This window comes from Lethenteron reissneri, chromosome 22 (assembly GCF_015708825.2).
Source record: "Lethenteron reissneri isolate LAM-NWPU_2019-01 chromosome 22, ASM1570882v1, whole genome shotgun sequence".
Lineage (NCBI taxonomy): Eukaryota > Metazoa > Chordata > Hyperoartia > Petromyzontiformes > Petromyzontidae > Lethenteron > Lethenteron reissneri.
The window spans coordinates 5,255,296-5,281,435 of record NC_083800.1 but is presented as its reverse complement, the minus strand read 5'-3'; the positions used below and the strand labels follow the sequence as shown (position 1 = coordinate 5,281,435).

The 26,140-nt window shown below is 41.9% G+C and overlaps 1 protein-coding gene across 2 annotated transcripts in view; it reads right to left on the bottom strand.

The window, feature by feature from the left end:
* Positions 1–26,140, bottom strand: part of LOC133345552 (disintegrin and metalloproteinase domain-containing protein 12-like) — a 158,691-nt gene that overhangs the window by 88,348 nt on the left and 44,203 nt on the right. For both annotated transcript variants that reach the window (XM_061556434.1, XM_061556433.1), the window contains exons 4-5: positions 7,418–7,496; positions 4,351–4,427 (exon numbers count right to left, since the gene is read on the bottom strand). In XM_061556434.1, the coding sequence (XP_061412418.1) occupies positions 4,351–4,427; positions 7,418–7,496 (156 nt within the window). The remainder of the gene's footprint in view (positions 1–4,350; positions 4,428–7,417; positions 7,497–26,140) is intronic.

Below are 26,140 nucleotides of genomic sequence, written 5' to 3'. Positions count from 1 at the left end.
AAAGTATATTTCAACTTGCAAGTATGTGCCCCACACACGCGGCCTATTTAGAAGAAATATCTCATCGTAATGCAGTCAGAAATATGAAACACATGTATCTTATCAGACTGAAAAAGCATTATACATTTCATATATTCATTTTGAAGGAGTACTGCACTTTATCTTTTAAACATATTTTCTCATGAATATGATGGGCAGGGGAGTGCTGGTGGAATGGTTTGAAAACTGTGTGCTGAACTTCGTGACCCGAGTTCTATTCCCAGCAAACAGCTAACATCAGCAGAGAGTGCAATCTGAACCGGTGCTGGGTCCCCCCCCCACCACCCCAACTTTACTAATCAATAATGACCAGTGTGGTGAAGTATGGTCAAACAGCCCCCGTGACCAACACGACATAGGGAGGCATTCATCCATGAGTGGATTGACATCACGCCATAAATAATGATCAACAATGTTACTGAAACTTATCTACTCAAATGTATGTATTTTAAATTAAGTTGAGGTTTTATAATAACACATAATATGTACAGTACTGATCCAGAGATTGCCAACCATTTTGATTCAGCCATGTTCTTAATTGGACTTTAGATTCGTACCAAAATAAACTATGGAGGCCACAAATGCAATTTATAGGAAAATATAACCCTCTACAATGATATTCTAAATTACATTGAGGTGCATTTTTAAGCAGTTTCCTAATATAATCTTGCATCATTTCCTGTCACCCAGCCCCCAAATTAATGACAGTCCCTCTAATTTCAAGGCTTCACTCTTTGATTATAATGAGTTATTTTTATGATTCTTATAACCACTGATGAACAAAGATGGCGTGTACGATTCTGTAATCGGCTATCGTGAAATGTAATCGGATAGATCGAATGTATGCTGATTGTCAAAATCATATACAGTATGTGTGTTTTTCTCACAACAAGTTAAGTAACACCAAACCCACTGCTTTATAACCACTGCATTATTGAATCTAACACGGCAAGTTGAACAGGTAAGGCGCACTAAGCTATATAGCTCTTGTTGAGAAGCAACCTGGCCACAAATGAGAGCTCAACAAAGTGTAAGTAAAACTCATTTTTATATAGCGCCATTCACACAAAGTCTCACATTTTGACATTTATAACGGCCAAATGCTCTAAATCAGGGGTCAGCAACCAACATAACAAGAAGAGACACTTTTTTTTAGAATTCTATAAAAAAAAAACTCAATATTTCAAGACCCGCAATGCATGTTAATACAAAACAGTGGTCCTTAATAAATAACGTCACGTAACAGTCCTTAAAGAGCTGCATGTGGCTCCGGAGCTGCTGCAGTTTGCCGACTCCTGCTCTAAACGCGTGATGTCGTTTCTAAATGCGGAGGGAAAAACCGGAGGACCTGGATAACAAAAAATCCACGCAACCACGGGGGAGAACATGCAAACTCCAAATATATATGCGCCAGGGTTTGGATCAAACCCACGCGCTCCTGTATACCAGGCGAGGTAGTCAACATCTCGCCACCGTGTGCATGAGCTACCATGGCACCCCAGGTGTTCAGACGTACACTGCCACTGCCACACACACATGGGTATAATTGACAATACAAGACTCAATGGAAGTGTTGGAGTAGCTTGTTCAAATCTGCCTTTTCTCACAGTGGGAAAGAGCACAATAAGCCAATCAAGAGTGCCATTTCTTCCCCCTCTAACTATACGACTCTGGCCAGCCTTTGTAGCAAACACTGGCCCAGCGAGGTCTTTTTGTCTAAGCAGCGTTAGACACATTATGGGCTGATCAATGCAACGCAGGAAATAATGAATGCAAAATCAATGAATGAAATAATTAAACTCTGGCAATCTATTTCAAGCTATCAAGTGCAGTTTTACACATACGATGCGTCGTGTACATGTACGTGTGTGTGTGTATTCTGTGTAGAGTATGGGGAGCGGTAGTGTAGTGGTTAGCGCACTGCGCTAGGAACCCGGCGACCCGAATTCGATTCCCACTCGTGGTCAATACCAGTGTCGATTATCTGAAAAGGTCATGGGCCTCCCCTAGGTCCACTAAGCCTTATATGAGTACCTGGTGCAGTGTGCAAACATCGTCACTGGGGAAGCAAAGGCGGCCGGGCGCGGTGTTGGCAACCCACCCCCTCGTGTGCCATGTCGGCCTTTATAGGTGCTTGCAACAGTCTGTTTCAGGCTATAAGGGGGATCTTTGTCTTTGTCTGTATAGAGTACTTATAAATGAATCTCTTCCTTTCGATAGTGTACTAATTACACAATCACTCCTTTTAAACTACGAAGAAGGGAAATGGTGCATGAATAATTTCAAATTTTCATCTTGAATTACACAGATGGAATGCATCTGAAAGGAATGTCTTCCCAAGAGATGGAGAGATGAAATTAGGTCATGTGCAGGTGCTGGGTCTATCACTGCATCGCAGAATCACGGAAGGTGACGTGGCAACTTGGGGAGGCCTTCATCGAGAAGTGGATTGACCATAGCTGATGTTGAGTTAGGGCCTTTATGGAAACCTTACCACACCATTGCTCTTGTTATGCACGCACATGGCAATCAAAACATGTTGAGAATGATAATACGAGACTGACAATGAAACAGGCCCATTGCTCAAACTCACTTATCTTTGTGTACATATTATATCCTGTAATCATATTCGATAAACCAGTGACAGGGGTTATGATACAATAATTAGTGTGGATGATAAAATAATAGGTGTTAAAATCAAGTATTGCAGTATGTTTAGAACCATACTCCAAACATCAAGACAACTTCTTGTTACTTCTGTATACAGTATGTTCCCAATTTTCTGGGAAAGAAACATCTAAAATTGGGTCCGGATATGAAATTTGAGACGATTTGAATTTTTTTTTCTTAAAGATTGATAAGAAAGTATGACATCACTGGAAACGATGTCACATTACGTCACTTACCTGTTTTTGTCACGTGGCATGGGGGTGTGACGTCAGTTTTGTTGTCGCCAAGACCCGCAAACTTTTTCACGTTGTAAAAATTATCCCAAAATCCAACATTTTTCAACCCAAAACTTATCCCACCAGTATTGATATAATACTCCAACACATAATGAAGATTACGTTGCTTATGATCATCTGTAAGGGCTGCTAATAGTTAAGCGTAATCCCAAGCGTTCGAGGGCCTTGCTTTCATGCGGTAAAACCAGATGTTTTGTCTCCAACAACAGAGCTGCAGGTGCAGCGCACTAACTGACATGCAGCACACAAGCCAAGGGAGATCAGTGCGGTCTCATAAGCAATGCGACAGCTTTAACATCTCAGATTCCGTGCAGCTGTGTACAGTGAATTGCATTTTCACATAACACGGCCATGTTATTGCAATTTTTCATTTTTTTAAAACTCATAACAGAAAGAAAACCCGCAACACAAGGGAGGCAGTGAAACACACAACAAACTAAACGCTTGAGTATAAATTAGTGGCTCTGAATGAATGCAGTGGTAGTGGTAGTTCATCAGTTTCACTTTTTTTATTCCGCAAATGTAAAGATCTACTTGAAACTCCAAAGTGCCAGGCAATGTGATTGATGTAAGATCGACTGGACCCATCTGCTGTGGCCAATATGGATAATTGAACATATTATATTTCTACAATCGTTGTTTAATTTGCCATGAAATGGGCACACTCTGGAACATTCAAACTGACCGATTGTGCCCTCCATTGCTGTCTCAAAATGAACTCTCTCTCTCTCTCTGGTGCAACCTAAAAAAAATCTCAAGTAATCATCTGCTTTTAAATGCAATGCTCCCTTTTTTATTTCTTTCAGCAAAGTCAGCCCCCTTCTGCGAGAAGAACATTTTAATCAAATCACTACAGGTAGCCAAATGACATTTGCATGAAAAGGATAACAAGCACCTTGATGACCGAGAGGAATCGTGAACAGAGGCTGTCGCAGGGAGTATTGGAGCATTTGAAGAGAGGCTCAGGACGAAGGGTGAAATCAGTTAGTTTGCTTAGGGCGTTAACAGCATTGTTAGGGCCTGAAACACATGTGCAGCCTTTGACACCCTTAACATTATGCTCGCGAGCCAGAAGGCAACCAAGCTTATTAACACCTCAACACTCCCCTGACTCCCAACACCCCCACCGCACCCCCCACCTGACCCCCTTTTCTACCCTTTCACTCATCCCCTCTCATTAAATTGCGAGGAAAACGGTTCGTGGCGCTGGGGTGGGGGCTCAATCTTGCAGCCAAACACCGGCGCCTCGCGAAACCCTTTAGCACGCCGCATTCCCTTCGCGCTTTGGGGTGCACGACCAGTGCCCCCCTCCCCCCCTCCTTCTCCTCTTCAACCCTCCTCCTACCTGAGCCCAGAGCACGTGCTGAGGGAGACGGCGGAGTCCGCGTGCCCGTCGACGTGGCCGTGGTAGTAGCAGTGGTCCTAACGCGGGGCGACATTGGACAGGTTAAAAAAAAAACAACGAAAGAACAAGAAAAAAAGAACTCGTTTTTGTTTCCTTCCCATTTTGAGAACATCACGGTAATGTGAAAATCAGAGACTAAAGCGGCAAATTGATGAACAAGTGAATTATATAATCAATAAACAATCAGAGCGGCTGCATTTGTTTTATTTTAATACAGCGAGGAAACGGAGTTACTGTCATTGATAGAGAGAGATTAGTGACAATGTATACATATGCATTTGAGTGTACTGCACGATTTGTGAATATTGTTGAATCTTCTCGCTGTTGGCTTACCCGATAAATGCAACACTGAGTCTCAAGACTTTTTCACAAGACTTTTTCACAAGGTTCATGCCGAGTGTTTTTGCAGTAGGGGACAAAGTTGCAAGTCATAATCCCAAACAGACTAATTTGTGGGCAACTTTTCAGCATTCAGATGCATGGCCAATACCATTTAAACATTGTACGGTTACATTTTAGCCGTGGGAGGTCACTGAAGGACCTGGGGAAAACCAATGCATCATAGAGAGAGAACATGCTCTAAACCAGGGGTGTCCAACCCCCGGGCCGCTGACCGGTACCGGTCCGCGCCCTGTTAGGAACCGGGCCGCACTGCAGGAGGTGAGCGGTGAGTAGGCCTCGGCAAGATAAGGTAATTGTACTCTTTTTACCGGGTAAAAGGGTAAAGGTGTCGACATGCCAAGGGGTAAGGGTAAAGGGTAGGGTAAAAGGTAGGGTAAAGGGTAGGGTAAAAGGTAGGCTCGTTGCTTTTGACCTTTTACCCTACCTGCTAAAGGGTAAAAGGTAGGGTGGAGTGAATGTATTGTGGTAAGGTAAAAGGTAGGGTAAAGGTAGGCTCGTTGTTTTTACACTTTCACCTTACATTGCCGAGGCCTAGCGGTAAGTCACCGCGTGGCCCGCCTATGATTTTATTTACCACGTCCGTCCGCGCCTCTTTCCCGCACTACGCACTTGTCTCAGTCACAGTGTTGGTAAGCCCACAAGCTCTAGCCCCCTAGCCAAAATGAGTACAACACAAACGTCGCTGGAGAGCTTCTTTGAAAAGGGGGAAAGACCCAATGATGACCCCCCCCCCCCCCCCGTTCCGTGAAAAAATTGTCTTCCACGAAATCGGTCCCTGGACCGCTGCGAGGCACAAAGTGTTACCACGGTACCACCCTGCCGCTCCAACACATCGTGTTGACGCAGAGAGTGCAGCTGGCCAATTAGGATTCTGGGGAGATGAGTTGTGCTTCCAATGGAACGAACCCCAGGTCTTTCTGCTGCCAAAAACATATCAAATCTGTGACAAGTGGCTGCAGCTGTCAGACAATTTTAGTTTTTGTATGTGTATTTTTAAAAAAATATATATAATACGTAAAATGGGACAAGGATAATAATGAGTGTGTGAAGGGACAATGAGAGTGAATTAACCTGAACCCTGATAATTGGTTCTTTACCCTTCTATCTGGCAACAAAACTGACACCTTTTTGCAAGGAGTCATGTTTGCATAGACCGCAATACCTGCAGTCATAATACAAACAAAAGAACATAACTCTGATAATGTGCACTGTCCCTGATTATCAGAGTTATGTTCTTTTGTTTGTATTATGACTGCAGGTATTGCGGTCTATGCAAACATGACTCCTTGCAAAAAGGTGTCAGTTTTGTTGCCAGATAGAAGGGTAAAGAACCAATTATCATATTTTTACTGGCAAATGAGGTCCCCATAGTGAACCTGAACCCTATTGGAGATAATAACATAATAAATGGTATAAGGTGAAGGTGCAGCACTGCAATTGCTCGCTCGCACCCGCTGTTGGCAAGAAAGGGGCCTCCACTGGAAACAGCTCTGGAAAGCCCCTCTCGAGGGTATTTGGGCCTACTCTTGCATGCCCACACTTTATCCCACCACGCATGATCGGTCGGTCGGTGGTGTGCCCATTCGTGTGGGTGGGGGATAGTGCCTTGGAGGGGTGCCACTGCGCTGAAAGGATTCGCTATGAAAAAGAACATAATATTTAAACTACACGACTGGAATTCTGCATGGGGTATGCTAGAATATTTGAAGGAATTCTCTCTGTAAATTTAGTGAAAATGGCAGCAATAAAAGGCTGAATATGCTACAATTATGTCAGCAGAAAAATGCATACAGTATACTTAATTGGATCCATGAATACGTCCCACAAAGAAAGACATTCAATAAAGATTTAGATTCATCTAAACACAAATATGTTCAATGCCAACTATTTGATTACAATATCATTCATGAAAGTGGGGGTTTGGTAGCACACTGTGCTCTCAACCCAGCAATCCGCGGTTGATTCCCAGTCACGGACAATGGATGGCGAATAATATCCTGATTGCAACTTTCTTCACCAACCCGCGTAGACCAGTGCGGTGACGTATGGTCAAACAACCCTCATGACCAACACTGCAGGGGATGGGGAGACTTTGATCCAGCAGTTAATTGATCAAGAACTCTATATTAGTATTATTATCGTATTTTAATGAGTGTGTACTAAAAGTCTATATTTTATTTAAAACATATACAACTGTAATGAACCCCCTAACCCCCCCCCCCCCAAAAAAAAAATAATAGACACTATTTATTTATGAATATTAACACAAATATTTGTGAAAATGAACAAATATTACCATGATCCTGCCTCCCCCACTGGCCCCCACACCTTGAGTGATTTACTCCAAACCATGCCAAGTGCACTCACTCCCCACTCATCCTCAGCTCTCCCCTTGCTCGCCCTCCTCACTTTCCCTCCTTCAAATCATCTTAATGCGTAGCTTACGTTGACCGTGCTTTAAACCCTCTCTGGCCACCCCTTTCCCCCAGCCCCGTGTCCAAGTCCCACTCTCGTGACTGTGCGGCGCTTCGAGACTTTTTGATTTGCTCGATTTTAGCGCCGAATAAATGACAGTTGTTTGCTATTGATATCGCATTGCACTTACCGCGTAATTTGGCGATTCTTCTATGAGGGTTCCATTGTCAGAGTAATGGGTCTCTGTATAATGTCTTGTAAACAGTTCACTGCAACAACAAAAAAGAAAACAACAACACAAGTTAGGCTGTTCGCAATAAACACTTTATACAGATCTGGGATGCTAGAGTGATTGTAATAATCAGCATTCTGAACTTGCAACCGAGGGGTCGCAGAGGTTTGATCTCCCGGGTTGTGAGGCAGTTGAAACAACGATGCAAATTTCTAAAATCCTCTGCCGCCTCAGTCATCCCAGCAGCATAACTAGGTTCAGCAAGATTAAGTCAATTAACAGATTGCATGTGATGGGGCAGAGTGTGAGTACTCCCACCTCTGACAAGACGAACTCACTTTTTTATTTTAACAGGTAAGGCCAACTGCACCTCCGATTAGCACGATTGGCTACGTACGGTGCAAAATAAATTCAACATACATACGGTGATTCTAGATTTGAAGCTTTCGTGACTGCAAGTATTCATATTCTTAGGTTTTCGGTAAAGTCACGTAGGTAAAAAATTAAAATTAATAAAAGTAAAACAAAATAAAAATCACAACGTTTCGGAGGCAACACAAGCTTCCGTCTTCAGGTGGAACCGTCACAGCACGCTCGCTGTATCAAGTAAAAAAAAAAAGCTGTTGTGCTGTGACGGTTCCACCTGAAGACGGAAGCTTGTGTTGCCTCCGAAACGTCGTGATTTTTATTTTATTTTACTTTTATTAATTAAATTTTTTTACCTACGTGACTTTACCAAAAACCTAAGAATATGAATACATACGGTGAACTATAAAGCTCTTTTTCAGAAGCGGCCTGGCCACAGATGATAGATCAATGAAGGGACTTATCACGTGGAAAATTATTTTCCTGGTTCTTTCGGTAAAGTCACGTAGATAGAAGTCATCAAAACTAACGAGAAAATCACCTGGTTTCGTCAATTAAAGACGTCTCACTGTCCCCAGGTGATTTGCTCGTTAGTTTCGATGATTTCTACGTGACTTTACCGAAAGAACCAAGAATGTGAATTCCTGCAGTCACGAAAGTCTTAAGTCAAAATGTGGAAAATTTTAGCAGCCAAATAAACCGGAGGACCCGAGGAGAAAATCCTCGCGACCACGGGGAGAACGCGCAAACTCCAGACCCACGATCTCCTGTATATCATCTCGCCAAATATTGACTAGCATGGAGGAGTAGGCCAACATAGCTTCTGTGGTGCTTTCTAGGGGCTCTTCCACCAGCAATGGTGTGAGCAATAAATTGCAGGGCTGCAACTTTCAATTTACTCATTTTACAGATCTTGGCTCTGCATATCCATTTTATAACTGGAATCGGCTACAGTGGATATGTTTAGCAATCTATTTATCGAGTAGATTTGTAATGTGTTGACCAAAAAAAGCTAGTTTTGACCTTAAAAGATGTGTTATTGCTTAATTACGAATAAGACTGTCCACACGTACATGACCTGAGTACTAATAAAGGAAACGCATTGTAATTTTATCAAATTCAAGAAGGTATGTCTTTTCAATGCGTACCATCATTAAAACAAAGCAAAAAAACGAGCAATGCACTTACTCACAACAAATACGACTTGACATATTTGATTAAATGCAGGATAATCAGCTCATGGAATGTTTTGCAAAGAGAAATGTTAGCGTAAATGTAACACGTGGATGCAGCAATTCACCACCAGCCCTTGAATTAATGAATTAGTTGCATTACCTTTTGAGAATTGATTCCTAAAAATAAGACCGTTTCAGTGAATGTAACAGCCACATTAACCCATTCCATACACGTATCGAAAAAAACTGTTTCATAAATACGAGCTTATAAATCAATAAAAATCAATGCATCGTAACAAACCCCCACCTTGTGTATGTACGTGTGTAGTTGAGAAAATACGCACATCCCGAAGCAGCTATTGTTTGTGAAAAAGTGACCTGCAGAATTATATTCGCCCCATTCGCGATTAGATTAATTGTTACCAGTCAAGGTCACAATTCGTTTCAAGAACATATCATTTCTTTTTTACATTGTGGTGAACGCTAGTGGATGATTCAATAGAAAGCGGTCTGGTTGATTGATGATTCAGCACTCGTGAGATTCACTCCAGACACTCGCTCACCGGCAGTCAGTCGCCTACTTATCACTCGTCCATCGCTGTTGGTTACTGTTCATGTGAACTTTACCGTTGGTTCTGCCCCATCAACCCACGTCAAGCCGCACTGCGTTCAACCACCAACCACACGCACTGCAGGTCACATATAAAACTTAATTTGGAGCTTTCGTGACTGCAGGAATTACTCTTTGGTTCTTTCGGTAAAGTCACGTATAAAGAAAAAATAATAAATTAAATACTAGCATACGACGTTTCGATTGCAACACAAGCAATCATCATCAGAGTTAATTGTGTGTCCTCTGTGTGCCTATGTTTGTTCTCTCTCTATGTATCTCTGTGATATCTGTCTGCTTATATGTCTGTCTATATGTCTCTGGTTCTGTGTTTTATCTCTCTCTCAAATTTAGCATTCTCAGAAAGAACGTAATCAACCAGGTAGGGTGTTGACTGTTATGTTATCCGATGCTCTGTTGTATTACATTACATTTCTAAGTATACTAGATTTGTGTTTCTATTTCATTTATACCTGATGACGATTGCTTGTGTTGCAATAGAAACGTCGTATGCTAGTATTTAATTTATTATTTTATCTTTATACGTGACTTTACCGAAAGAACCAAAGAGTAGATCACATATACGTCTCTCTCTGCCTCGTCAACTCGCACTGCTTGGCTTTGGAATTCCCTCTCATAATTATTTTTTTTACCGAGCATTTATGAGTTTGCAAATGAATAAAAGTGGTGACTGTTGTTTGTTACGACTTAGTGATGCTTCGAGCTGGCCGATTGCCTATGTTAGGCACCTTGGCCCTGTGTTCAGCAATTATGATCAAAATAAAAATGTTTGTATACAAAATAGCATCTCTTGTGGTTGCAGAGGTCAAACGAACCCATTATTCTCAGTGTTCATGAATCATGACCACTAGAATCTATTTTAAATGCCGAATCAATGCATCGTTACGTGCCTAATCACAATATTTTTTTTCTTTCTGTTAAGCACTTCCTTTCGTGAAAGGGGCTATACACAAATAAATATTGGATGATCAATTGATGTATGGAAATCGAAATATAACCAGTATGCTGATTCATGTAAACAGACTTCTCTTATAATATTTAAAATATTGATTGAATGCATTTACCATGCTCATCAAGGTCAGCAGTAAGACTTGTGACCTCGTAATAAATACATAAGTAACATGTTTCTGAATTCTGATTTAAAGCTTTCGTGACTGCAGGGATTCATATTCTTGGTTCTTTCGGTAAAGTCACGTAGAAGGGAAACAATAAAATAATAAAAATATAAAACATTATTATTTTATTGTTTATGTTTCTGAATGTTTTCAAACTCGCAAATCCAGAATTTGACTTAACATGTATCATAATACGTGGCTTGTCTTCCTTGTTTTTCAAAGCTCTCTATGGTATAATGGTGCTTAGCCATTTTCATATTGAAAATAGTTGCGTTCATTCATATTTCTTTATAAATCTGCCAATGTAAGATATAACATTGTCACTTGTTTGAAAGAAAAAAAAAATCATGACCTCAGCCCGAAAGAAATCACCATTACCAGGCAGTTCACCAGCTTTGGTTCAAATAACCATGACGCTGCTGAAGACATGCAGTCACGAAAGCTTCAAATCTACATTTGACTATGCTGATGAGCCGATGAAAGTTGATTCCAGCCCAGCATTTGCTTGTATTGAACCAATGCGTGAGAATTGTATTTTATTATGTTTATTTTTTTATTTTTTTATTTCCCTTCTACGTGACTTTACCGAAAGAACCAAGAAGATGAACCAATGCTGTTGATAAATTAACACTCTCAGCAGGCCATGTAGCCGATGGCTTACGTAAAAGAAGGCGTGATGTGGGGAGACAAATATGGGAAGCACTGATTGCTTCTTCTTGGTTCTTCTCGACAGACCTGTTCTCCACATGAGGACGGCTGCTTGCGTTGTGGCCGAAATGTCGTGAGAATTATTTTATGTTTTATTTTTATTATTTTATTATTTCCATTCTACGTGACTTTACCGAAAGAACCAAGAAGATGAATCCCTGCAGTCACGAAAGCTTTAAATCGAAATTTAACCACTGATTACCTATTTATTTTATTAATACACTGACAACTGCGTTTGATTCTTCACTATTACTAACACCAGTCGTTAGTGCAATGTGAACTTTTCCTGAACACCTACCTTAACAAATCCCCATGACCGTAAACGGTGTGTCGCAGTCATCATCCAGCATTGGAAGAAAATCAAACCTCATCTCAAAGCACAATTGATACATACTATTGTGATACAGAAAGGTAGGGAGGCAACCTGCATTTTACGGAGTGTCCAAGTTGTGCTCTGTGATTGTTCAGCGTTGCAGCACTACATTAAAGGAGTTTCAAGGAGTTTCAAGAAGCTTTCAGACCTACGAGAATAAGTGGCAACATTCACATTTGCAACACTTAAAAAAATCTGAATTGCTAGATAGATGTGTTGATTGCTGCTGCTGCTAGCATGTCCCTTCCCTGCCAGTCTACATCAAGTTCTCAGAACAAACTATTTTTTTTTTATCAGAGTAGAAGCACTTTCGAAAATGCAGTTAAGTTATTAAATGTGAATATGGAACAAGCTGCAGAAATGTTATTCCTACTACGCTTTCTGCATGGAAAGACCCAATTCATTTGGCCAAATTGACATTCCCCTATTATCCGTACATTCCCACAGGATTCCATACTTGGTTTTGACCCGTTTCGTTTGTTGTTGTAAGATAGCGCAGAGCCCACGTAACAATTTGCACTGCTGGCAAGAATAACAATATAACGCACTTTAATTGGTGTAATAATCAGTTAAATGACACGGTTCAACTGTTTGCAGTATTTGGTTCTGACGACCGAGACATTTTAATTTGTGGTACAAAGAAACCTCCAATATTGTTCAGCAAGTGAAACACAGCCATTAATAAGCCCCCTTTGCTCGTCAGTAATGCATGCCTGAACATGAAAAACATAACAATTCAGTGCGTGTACTTTGCAAGAACGAGTTTTGTATTGTTATTATATGCAACCACTGAGCCAGAACTATTTGTTGTGTCAAATAGTTATCGTGTTTATTTATAGGTCACATTTTTACTGCTTGTCATCCGAATACTAAACAATCTCCTGCAGTGCAAGACGCCCACCCTAATTTAAATGAGACATCATCGTCACTATCGGCCATTATCTACTCAATGCTGGATGAATGCTCCGCCACACCAACACAAATATGAGTAGGCAGTCTGTATTTAGTTAATTGTTGCCGATATTAACATGTCAATATGCGGCATGTAATTTGTTCAGCTGTATTAACATGCTTATGTCTGAAGTCCTTATGTCTGAAATCTACATAGCAGGTAAGAATCAGAATCTGTATTTATACTGGAGGAATCCGATGAGCTATAAAGCTCTATTTCACATCTCTTGCACCAATTTTCACCATCGAGTGCTTTTGATTCCATCACACTGCAATGTTGCGGGTGAAGTAGAACCGTCCGAAAGGGGAGCGGTGTTATTTTCAACACTGACTTTGCTTACGTAATAGTGGTTGGTTCAACGGCTCAATAACCGACCGCGGAAAAAAACAAAAAAAACCATTGAATGATCGACTCAATTCCACCCTTCCCCGAAACAAACCACGAAGCCACGAGCCCAACGGCCGACACCACGTGCACTGGCGGAGCCAGGGGGGGGGGGGGGCAACCCCTCCAGCATAGGAGTTGTTAGTAAGGACTCTTGACCCTTGCTTTTTATTCGACGCGTGTGCGGCGGTTACTTATTGCCAATTATGGACACGGACTATTGTCCTATCATCTCATAGAGTCCCTGGCTCGTAATAATTTGCTACACAGTTGGCAGTGGGGGTCACAAAATGCCGATTTATTACTAATAAACTCCAATGATCCGATCGAAATTATGGATTTCCATCGGATCATTGGGGGGCACGTGTCTCCGCCAGTGACCACGTGACCGGTCCACCGTCTCTCAGCGCACCCTGTACCATCATTGCGTGTTGGCGTGGGGGAGAGGGGCATCACACTGAATTGGGTGACACGGTAACAATTTTTGTTGTTGTTAACTAATGAATACAAATGTCGGCCGGAGCGGCCGTTTATATAACAACAAGGGAGACGTTTCTTCTACCGCACGCAAGGAGATTAGAGTTCACGATCGGTCTGAAATCGTGCACACCCATCATAATGGGCTTATATAAGCACCCTGCGATGCAGTGGGTGAGGCAGCGGTGGGGGGAGGGAGTGGTTGTGAAAGAGGTGGGGCATGCACCTCATTTTTACACAAATGCTGGTCCACGTGTTTTATCTGCAGACATGTGCAGAATGCAATGTGTGCATCGGATTGGGCTATATATATATGTATATGACTGCTGACTTTTGTAAAATGCTAATCCATATGTTAATCTGCAGACAGGTGTACATAATGGATTGTGTTTGATCGTAGATTTGACTCTATGTATGACTGCTGAGTTTTGTAAAATGAAAATCCATATGGTTACCCATAGGCAGGTGCATGAAATGCATTGTGCGTGTCGGATTGTAGATGCAGCATCTGTAAACATGACCGTCCACCCCATTTTCTCTCTGCAAGCAGATGGCGAAGGTGGGAATTTCAGTCTAACGATGAAAAATCTCTCCTTACTGCAGTTAAAATGTCTCACTTGTTAAATAAAGTGTTCCTGCTCCCAATTGTATTTCCACGACTATTCGCATTCCCAACCGCCTGGCACGTATTCATACCTCCAATGAGCACGGTTGGCTACGTGCAGTGTGAAATAAGTTCAACATTTCAACATAGCATTGTTGTAAATCAAAGGAAAATATGTCTAAAGTATTTATACAATCAACATCCACCTTTCAACATATCCCATATGTTCACTCTTGTCAGCCCTCATCACTTACATACTCAAGCAAATGTACTCACACACAAAAATGCAAAGATCCCCCATTTAGCCCACAGACACAGCTGGGACAAGTGATGTTAGCGTGCACCAATTAAAGGCTGGCACGGTGGACAAGGGCGTGCTGTGGACAGCACCCAAACCTGGCAGCTTTCTCCCCCGGTTGCTGATGGGTACACAGTTTACCAGGTACTCATTTTAGGCTGAGCTGACCTAGCGGAGGCTCAGAACTATTATATATTGCTCACCACTGATGTTAGTTATAACTCACGCGAGTAAATCAAAGGCAGGACACCGCGTGAGTGCATCTTTGTTTTCCCCTTTCTGGGCTCTCCTGGCAGGTAAGGGGTATGTTGGCTGTATCATGTAGCCCACACGCCCAGCCACTTTGCCTAGACCCCTCCATCCGCCTTCTGTTTGGCCGGATAGAGAGGTCTAGATCAGTGTGACAAAAGCTAGGGAGGGCATGACGATGTGGTACAGCAGGACCTGGAGCTGAGTGGACTTTCCGACGACGTGTTACCAGCGGTGTCAACATCGGCCTCTGTGGAGCAGGCTCGTGAACGACACAACTCGGCAGATTGAGACAGCCAACCCTTCCAGCAGCAACAAAGGGCGGAGCGGTGGCTAAAACAGTGCAAGTGGCAGAGTTGGGAATGCTGGCGGTGCATCTGCCAGTCACCTCAGTCAGTCAACCCGTAACAACTGGGTCTGTCATGTAACCTCCTGCCAGCGAACATTAAACCCTTCACACAGCCTCGAAGTGTGACCTAGCCTGGCATAACACTGCGGTGACATCACCACTACTTAGTAAAGAATGGTGGCTATTTTCTGTACGCATACACAAGCCACATACAGTACTGGTGATAACCATATACATAGACATTCTGTAGTACCCCGTGGCCTGTACAAAAACTATTGAGATCTTGTCCAAGCGATAATAAATGGCTGACCATTGAGTATATCGCGAAGCGTGGCTTCTGGATTTATGTGAATAGGCTCTATTTTATGACCCTATTTCTACGGATAAAATGGTAAGCCACGCTGGAAGAGAAGATTTATCTTGCACTGGCGAACTCACTATGAAAAACAAATTGTATCACTATCGAAATATCCTGTCATTGTCCTGCTGCATTAATTGTTGCACGCTGCGACCGTTTCCAAAGAGTCGCATTCGTTTCTCAGTCCGCTTATTTTCGTCTTCGCACACATCTCTGACATTGACCAACATTTAGTTAAACCACAAACCTGAACGTGTAACTGATCGCTCGGGTTTTCCCTGATGATAGTTTAACAAAGACTGCAACGCAGCGCATCGACTGCGATTCGGAAGGTTTTGGTTCCCCGCATCACTCTTCTGCCTTTCCTAACCCCCTCGCCCCCGACAGCCACCAAGGCTCCGTGTGTTTGACATGTGGACGTGTGCTCCTTGAAGCCACAGATCGTTGGTTGATATGACACATGTTTGTCTCTAGAGATGCAAGGCATTTCAAATAGACTAAATGTAGTGGGGAATACTATATATATATCTAAAAACAGATGTGGACCAAATGTTAGTTGCTAATTGGTTCACATCATATATGTATTATAAATTGAAAATAATAATACAAATATGGGTCTGAAGGTAATAGCCTAACTACAATGTGAAATCAATGTATGCTACATTAATGTTTTTGGGCTGCTAGTGATCCAGGGGATGGCATTACAAGAACACTAGATTGTTTTGATATCTATCTGTGCAGCTTCTTGAGTGTGACACAATGCCAGGAGACATGAGCCGTTCATCCTGCAGTGGATGAGCAAACGGCTTTACATTACAACAAAAATATGGTATGTTTAATGCCATTATGAAGACAGCATTTACTTACGCTAAAATAACACTTGAAAAATACACAGGAAAATCCTGTTTGACATCATCCTATTATCTTGTTTTTTTCGGTAAAGTCACGTAGAAGGGAAATAATAAAATAATAAAAATAAAACATAATAAAATAATTCTCACGACGTTTCGGCCACAACGCAAGCAGCCGTCCTCAGGTGAAGACCAGGTCTGTCGGGGAGACAGCGTCTGGACATTCAGACGCTGTCTCCCCGACAGACCTGGTCTTCTGAATGTTCAGACGCTGTCCTCCCGACAGACCTGGTCTTCACCTGAGGACGTCGTGAGAATTATTTTATTAGTTTTATTTTTATTATTTTATTATTTCCCTTCTACGTGACTTTACCGAAAGAACCAAGACGATGAATCCCTGCAGTCACGAAAGCTTTAAATCGAAATTTAAATCATCCTATTTGTTTTAATTCTAATTATCTATACAATCACTCGCACATGACAGTTGTAATGCTGTCCTTGAAATAGAACTCGGCGGTGCTGAGCCGATAATGGCCAGCGACGAACGGCGCGTTTGTCCGTTAGACTGCCGCGTTTGTCCGTTAGACCGCCGCGTTTGTCCGTTAGACCGCCGCGTTTGTCCGTTAGACCGCCGCGTCTGTCCGTTAGACCGCCGCGTCTGTCCGTTAGACCGCCGCGTTTGTCCGTTAGACCGCCGCGTTTGTCCGTTAGACCGCCGCGTTTGTCCGTTAGACCGCCGCGTTTGTCCGTTAGACCGCCGCGTCTGTCCGTTAGACCGCCGCGTCTGTCCGTTAGACCGCCGCGTCTGTCCGTTAGACCGCCGCGTCTGTCCGTTAGACCGCCGCGTTTGTCCGTTAGACCGCCGCGTTTGTCCGTTAGACCGCCGCGTTTGTCCGTTAGACCGCCGCGTCTGTCCGTTAGACCGCCGCGTTTGTCCGTTAGACCGCCGCGTTTGTCCGTTAGACCGCCGCGTTTGTCCGTTAGACCGCCGCGTTTGTCCGTTAGACCCCGCGTTTGTCCGTTAGACCGCCGCGTTTGTCCGTTAGACCGCCGCGTTTGTCCGTTAGACCGCCGCGTTTGTCCGTTAGACCGCCGCGTTTGTCCGTTAGACCGCCGCGTTTGTCCGTTTGACCGCCCATGGTCGTTACCGACAATGGACGTGATCTTAAAACCCAAAGGGGCTCCACGTATAATTGTCGTTAAGCGACAGACGGACCAAGAACAAAGGAATAACCTCGTTTTATTTCGTAACTGTCAGTGTAAGAAAGCATAAGCGTGAGTTGAAATGTATCTCTGTGATATCTGTCTCTACTTATATGTCTGTCTATATGTCTCTGGTTCTGTGTTTTATCTCTCTCTCAAATTTAGCATTCTCAGGAAGAACGTAATCAACCAGGTAGGTTGTTGACTGTTATGTTATCCGACTCTCTGTTGTATTACATTACATTTCTAAGTATACTAGATTTGTGTTTCTATTTAATTTATACCTGATGATGATTGCTTGTATTGCAATCGAAACGTCGTATGCTAGTATTTAATTTAATTTATTATTTTCTCTTTATATGTGGCTTTACCGAAAGAACCAAAGAGTAGATTACATATACTTCTCTCTCTGCCTCGTCAACTCGCACTGCTTGGCTTTGGAATTCCCTCTCATAATTAAGTACGTATTCTTGATGTTGAATGGCATTAACCCATGATATGTATGCATACATTGTACTTGCAAAACCTGGTGCGGTTGGCAATCTTTAGAGACCTTTGGCAATTCACTGATGCTTAAAAACCTCCCCTGGTTATGGGAGTTATTTGATTACACCTCACCACACTGGTCAGTGGGGAATGGTCACGTGGGTTCGGGTGTATATCACTCGCCAAATGATGTTAGCCGTGGTTGGGAATATAACTCGGGTTGCCAGGTGCATGGTGCAGTATGCTAACCCTCTGCATTGCCAACCACTCCATGCCCAAATGGCATAAACCATCCACAAACAGTTGGATTTAGAAATAAATGCACGCAAAACCCAGCACCAGATTCCACTTAAATAAAAAAAACGCAAATTTCGGTATCCTATTTTCACAAAAGAACCTATTACTGCATTTAATTATTTGCAGTTGACTGACCACAAGCGATGCTGAAAATGCTTCTGCACATTAATCATGGTTATGCAAAGGTAAACGAATGCACAGCCCATCTTTCATACACAAACAACCCAGAGTCGAGTGGGTATAGAAAATGTTATGCAAACAGTAGCACAATTAAAGTAAGCTATTTAAAAATATATTTATACGAGAGCGATATGTCAGAGAAATGCTTCCCCTTAATCCTGGTTCAGTGGAGCATGGGGCACAATTGATTACCACTCCTGCCCAATCCATACATGGGATCTACGAATGCTGGTGCGCGACACTTAACATTTACGCGAAACAACAAATAAATAAATAAACAAGCATCCTTCGTCTTCCTGGTAATTAACTAAAGACTCTACGTGCAGCATTGTAGTCTGATTTTTTTTGTAATTACAGTTTTATCGCAATGCACAATTGCTTTACAATCAACAGTTATCTGAAGCATTTTGCAAACCATTGCGATAAGCAATGGTAGCGCATGTCTATGTGGACATGAGCATTTATGTGTGCTCATATTTGTGGTCAACGTTCATTGTTTCATGGCTGCAATGCATTTATACATTTTATTTTTTAGTTTCCCCATCCATACACTATATTGTTCAGCCACAGCTTGTCTACTAATACAAGTGACAAAACGCAAATGATTACGTTGTGTGACGAATTAAAGGTTTCGCGCTCCACAATGAAACTAACCAACCCGAGTTAGAGTCCCAGCCGTGGCTAAACAACAGTGGCGAACGATGTCTACACCGCCCCTGTCCTGCAACGCCCTCCCCAACCCACAGTGGCAATGGGTGAAGTACGGTCACAATAAAAAAAAATACCATGACCGATATGGCGTGGGGAGGTGTCTTCATCCATTTGCGGATGAAGAGACCTCCCCACAAAACAAATTACCTCATCGCTAGTTGTAAACACCATCATCAGCCATGATTCATCCACTGCTGGATGAAGGGCTCCTAAGACCATTATCATTCTCACGGTCCTGCGATGCAGGAATCCATCTAGCTCCTGCACGTGAGTTCGTTTCATTATGCCGTCTCTGAGGAGGATATCCTTTCGACATATTTCCTCCTTTAGGCTGCCACTCCGTTGTTATTATCATGGAGTTGTAAACATTTAGGAATGGATGCTAGAATAAAAAAAAAACTGATTGAAGATGCAAAGAGCAGCAGGGTAAATAGCCCAGCCATCTTTGCCTTGTTTCACTCAAGGGTTATCGCTTCACAGGGATAGCGCCGGTGAAATGTTTCAGCATTAATCATGCGGAGAAGAACAAAAAAAATGAACAAGGGAAATCTTGAGAAAGTTAATTATTGCAGCTTCAATGTAGTATCTCAGTCATTACAAAAAAATACCATTTCTATTCTTCATTATGAATGTAACATCCCACTTTTATCATTTAAAGCAATCCATTTATACATATAATCTAAAGTATACAACATAGAATAGGTTTTGGCTAACAAAACAAACAATGGAATAATGTGTAAAAAAACTATTATGGAACATGAACCCAAGGCAGAATAGCAGTGCTGTCTCTAAAATAACACTTTGTCCATTGATCTAAGTTGCTGTTGGATGTGCAAATTATACCATAAATTTAGCCGCTGTATTTCGATGACACTCAATGAACCCTAGCCGCTTTGCTTGCCTAGCTCTTATATATATATGCAGCCACAAACTTTGCTACTTGCTCAGAATGTGAATTAGTGCTGTGAGATTCCTGCAAGGATTGTACATGTACTTTGCAATTCCACTGTACAGAATTCCTGTCAGGAATCACAATTCTCCTAGGAATCAATCTATATCTATGGATATTCCTCTTGCTAATATCTCTACTCGCGCACATGGGATTCTTATAAGGATTCCACCAAGGAAAGTATCATCAGATAGGACTCACCATTGGTCCGCATGGGATTCTTTGAGAGCCTAGGACTCACCCACCAGTAGAATCTCCAGTTGTTTGAACAGTGATGAATGCGTCTTCAGTCAAAGGAAATGGGGATTATTTGAGAGCCTAGGATTTAAACCTGTAGAACCATCAATGCCGATGCCATGGATCACGATTGAAACAAATGGTCGATGAATAGTGTGCTGAACTGGCCCAACTCCAGCCTTATTATGGTATGGCTTTCAGGCAAGAATGGACGGTCACGTAGAAGGGAAATAATAAAATACTAAAAATTTTACCGAATAAAAAATGTATTTTTATTTTATTATTTATTATTTTATTAATAATAAAAATAAAACATGATAAAATTATTTATTATGTTTTATTTTTCTTATTTTATTATTTCCCTTCTACGTGACCGTCTCTTCTTGCCTGAAAGCCACGTAGAAGGGAAATAATAAAATAATAAAGATAAAACATAATAAAATGAATTATAATGTTTTATTGTTATTATTTTGTATTTCCCTTCTACGTAACTTTACCGAAAGAACCAAGAAGATGAATCCCTGCAGTCACGAAAGCTTTAAATCGAAAAAGAAGGGACGGCCCAAGGAGCCTGGCTGGCCAAGTGGAATCACCATTGAATATTTTTTGTTATGTCGTTACTGTTTTAAATTGTGTCCATGGCAATGTTATCTAATTGCTCATGTTAACATATGCAGAAGGTAGACAAATGCTAATATCAGTACCAACAACGTGAATAAAACTGGCAAGGCATGGCAGTAATTCATCTTTGGTAAGAAACCCTATCTGTGTCAGCGATGTGTAATGTCTCTCATCTATTAATCACTACCTCAAGTGAGCAACGATAATGTGAAAAGACCTAGTATATGAAAACAAATTTATTCACATATTTGACATTAACATTTCTTTTGAAACGACAACTCTTTGTTCCACTTCTAAACATGACATTACACGTCATTAAAGCCGTGATTACATTAATGTGACTTTTTTCACGAGAAGCTAAATTTCACGTGACACGTTGATTGGCAAACCCTTAGCTAATTAACTCTCATAGATAGTGCTGCCAAGATAATGGATTACCTTTACTCTACACGCAGGGCAGTCACACGACATACGGCAGTTCACAAATCGGTACGCTGTGCAAGAGAGCCGGGATTCTCTCTCGTTAAAGACATTGTGCCACGGTCATTCACATCCCCTACTACCCCCACGGACTTAAAGAGTTGACCATATCTTACGCTTCAACGCCTGCCTGTCTGCTCAGTAGTGGCGACGGGGCCTGAGTGAAATCACTCTCCGTCTGTCTGCTGTCTACCGATCTCACAGATTAATTCATCGCTAATTCCCTCTGAACCTGTAGTAGTTTCTCTCTTCATTGGCCATACGAAATCGGCCATCCCCTCTGCTCTGTCTTTCTTCATTTCATCAATCCGGAGCATGATTGACTCAAATCACGTGAAAGCAAGCAGAAGCACAAATCCACTCTGTCGCTCCACATATACATAGCATGTTTAGTCTATCTCCCAATTGGCTTCAAGACTAATGTTTTGAACCAACAATTGTTGCAGAGAGCAAGCAGACTCTGGACTGGTATCAACCTTATGGGTCTCATCAGCAGTTAGGCTTGTGAAACAAATGCTGCTGGATTACCAAATATTGTTGGCAAGAACATTCAATGCAAATGATGAGACCGCCGTTCGATGTAAAAAAGCCATACCAAATACACTCATGATGCCACGGAGCACGACGGGTAGAAGCAAAATATAAGCACAGCTCCATTTTTGTCTCCACATGTCAATTTAAATTTATTTTGGTCAATCATCCTGTTGGCTTTCCAGACCAATATTATCTCCAGGGGTAAATCAAGTGAAAAGCCGACAGTTTGTTCATCTTAACTCCAGTTGGTGGAGGTCACATAAAAGATAAAAAAAAATATTTGTACCCAAGCTGTGTTATATTTTTAGCCTTTTTGGCCAAGTGCATGGAATTAAGAATGATTGTGAGCATGACGGGAATGTGCAAAGCAATGAGAGTCAAGAATTGCATTTATCTGAAATAAATTTGTATGTGCATGCAGTGTAGACATTCCTAAGTGCATAGCGCTTAAACTGTGCTCACTGTGACAGTGATTTATTACGTGTATAAATAGTTAATTCCTTATGCATGCCTTTGGGTTAATTTATATACTGTGTGCTTGTATTTTCAAAGCTATTAACAGCATAGAGGTTATCTGTGCACTGGAGTTTCAAATACCTACACGCTAAATTAGAAATAATTATTTAATTGCCAATGTTAAAAGTCACGAGACTATGAATATTAAATTATTACAGGGCTATCTGATTCGCGTTGTGTCATTTGCACCACAACTCTCTCTCCACTCGATGTCCTCCACAACTCCCTCGCCCTCCAAACTCGAGATCATCTCAAATCCCACACACTGTCCGACTTTCCACCCACACCCATAAACGAGACTGATCACGCAAAAAATTCCCATCCCAGCACTGGCACCCTATCCAGCACCAGATTAACTACACCATCGCCCTTATGATTTCCAAGACCCCCCCCCCCCTCCCCATGGATCTTGAAACTTGTCACTGCCTAAAACTATAAACTAGAACTAAATTATATATCGTTTTTATTTGACCAGGCAAGGACCACTGAGCTATGTAGCTCTTTTTTAGAAGCGACCTGGCCACACACAATAGCTCAGCGAAGTTGCTTATCGTGTGAGAAATTTATAGCAACCAAATACTCTACAAGCATGTTTTGTAAATGCTGAAGGAAAAAGCAGAGGACCTGGACAAAAATCCACGTGACCATGGGGAGAACATGCAAACTTTAAATATACAGGTGTCAGGGTCGGGATCGAACCTACAATCTCCTCTATACCAGATGAGTTAGTTAACATCCTGCCACGGTGGTGCTTAACCTCTCTTCTCAATCCATTCCGCTTAACGTGCTCTCAACTACAGCAACCAAGACGTTCTGTTGAAGCCTAAACTTAACCTTTGCTCTGGGAGGTTGCTCCTTCTGCTCTGCTGTCTCTACTGCCTGGAACTCCTGACCTCCCACAGCCATCTGCACTGTTGAATCACGGTCCCTGATTGAGTCCACACTCATGAGCTTCCCCTTCTACTCCACTTATCAGTCAGTTTATCTTCTTTGTACGAAAACTCAAAGGAAAGATGCGTCCCATTTACCCCCTAAAAGCACACTCACCACTGTTTTGTACACCATCTTGAGATGCATTTGCCCATGAGATTATAAATACATCTACAGTGTATCGTCACACGATGGAAATGCATTCACCCACTTATCAAGGCATGTGCTTGATAGTGCTCATTATCATCACGATGACCAAACCGTAACATGGTGGCTTAATAACAAAAACCTTTTAATAATAACACAACCTTTTGGATAGACTCGTCTGGCATTCGTGGGATGTGACCGGCCCAGGAAGGTATTTCACTGTGAATTATTACACTTGGGAGGTATCTGCTCTGATCTATTTTCTACTTCATTGTCTGATACATGGTCCTGCCATTTTATATTAAGAATTTTATAAATACAAATCTATTGATGGATGTCTATTTGGGTGCTTCATTCTTCCTCGAGAAATGATCAGACATTTCTCAAAATGTATATATTTACAAACCGATGTAATATCCTTTTCTCATAGTATTTATTTTATGAATATAACACAAATATAGAGAGTCGATTGATCACCACTGATGCTGTTTCTATAATTACCTTATTCCTGTCACTGATTTGTTCTAACTCCTTGAATATACAGTAATCATGCGCATTAATGTGTGAATTTGTCAATATAAAGCCAAAAAACAATAATATGATAAAGTCCCTTGTCATTCCAATGCTGGATGAAGGCTAACCCAAGCTAAAATCATCTCTTAACGATCCTGGGCAGTTGAAATCTACCGAGAATCTGCACACGAGCCGATTCCTTCGCTCCATCTCCTCAGAGGGAGGACCTCTCAAGACGAATTCCATTTCTGGGCTGCCACTATCATTATTGCTGACCATCGGCCATCGCCTGTTACAGTGACGCATTCTGCAGAAGCCCACTTACTTTTTCACAGTTTTATTGATGTCACTAACCTGCACACGTTTTCGAGCACGTGTTTGTCTTTCTGCCTCTCAATACAACTCGAAGTGAAAAACCACCCAAGACAATTACATATTTCCCCTTGTCAATCCACTGCTGGATTCAGTCAGACGGGTTCTTCAAATCTAGAATCAGACGGGTTGTTTGACATACTTCACCACACCGGTTAGGACTGGTTGGTGTAAATGTGAGGAGGGCAAAACCGGTTCAGAAATCACTCTTAACTGACGCTAGCCATGGATTGGAATCGAACTCGGATCACGAGATTCATAGTGCACTACTCGAACCACTCTGCCGCCAATCCAACAAAACCAAATGTTGCAACTAAAATAAACATTACCACGGAACACCAGTTCCAACCTCTAACCCTTTACCTTGGTTTTATGTAAGGAGCAAGATCCATTTGCACCAACGATATGAACAAAGCCCACAGTGTGATCTGCATCTCAAGCAGGTACGAATTATATGCGAGTGCTCTCAGATAAGTCCATTAAACAATTAGCGCTGAATATGTTGATATTTTAAAACATATACCACTCCAGTTTACAATAAATAAAGATAAATAATGTACAGCATACCCGCACTGATCTTCAACCAAAATAGCCCAGTGACCTTCAGCAAGGCAATGAGTTCAATTTCAACGGTGTGAAGAGTTAAGAGTCTACCCTATGAGTTAAAAACTATCACCTTCATCATCATTACCATCAAGAGCCATGATCACTCCACAGGTGGATGAGGCCTTCCCACATCATGGCTATCACTCATGGTCTGATGACGTTATAATCCATCTCACGCGAGTGCATGATGGAATCTAATCGGTCCGTCTCTAAAATTGTCATCCGTCATCCACTCCAGTGAATGCATCCTCAACAAGCTCACTTTTCTTCAAAGTCAATAGGATGTCTCTAATTTGTGTTCGTTCTACTATCCACGTGTTCATATTTATTTATCTCAGTGTTTATCGCTTACATTGTCTTTGCCAGTGTCTATATTTCCAATTAATATTTCGATACGGCTTAATAGGCGACATGCACTCACGTAATATGATGCAACGTATTGTGAAAGGCTACAAAGTTAAGCTAATGATATGTGAGCAAAACAAAAGTCACGTGCCACAACTGCAGAGCAAAACAGTATGTATATAATAACAGGATTTTATGTTGATGACAGGTCAATATTATGTCCCCAGAAGATGACGGCCAATGGTCAAGAATGATGATGGAGCGGCAGCCAAGGAACGGGACGCATGAGTGACGAGTAATGAATTCAGCTCATCTGCAGGTGCAATATGGATTGATGCCATCACAGGATGGTTGGAAATGGCGATGGCTTTGGGAAGCCTTCGTCCAGAGGCTGGGGGGGGGGCTGACCATGGCTGATGAGCAGACGGAAACGCTTTGGCAAAAGTAAACAAATAATTGCCTGCAGTAAATTATAATTCGAAGAATTTTTATTTTATTTTACCACGTAAGGCCCACTGAGCTATATAGCTCTTTTTTCAGAAGCGACCTGGCCACAAAAAAAGTGGCTTATCATGTGGAAATGTATAGCAGCCAAACACTCCAAACGCATGTTTCTAAATGTGGACCCGGATAAAAATCCACGTGACCACGGGGAGAAAACGCA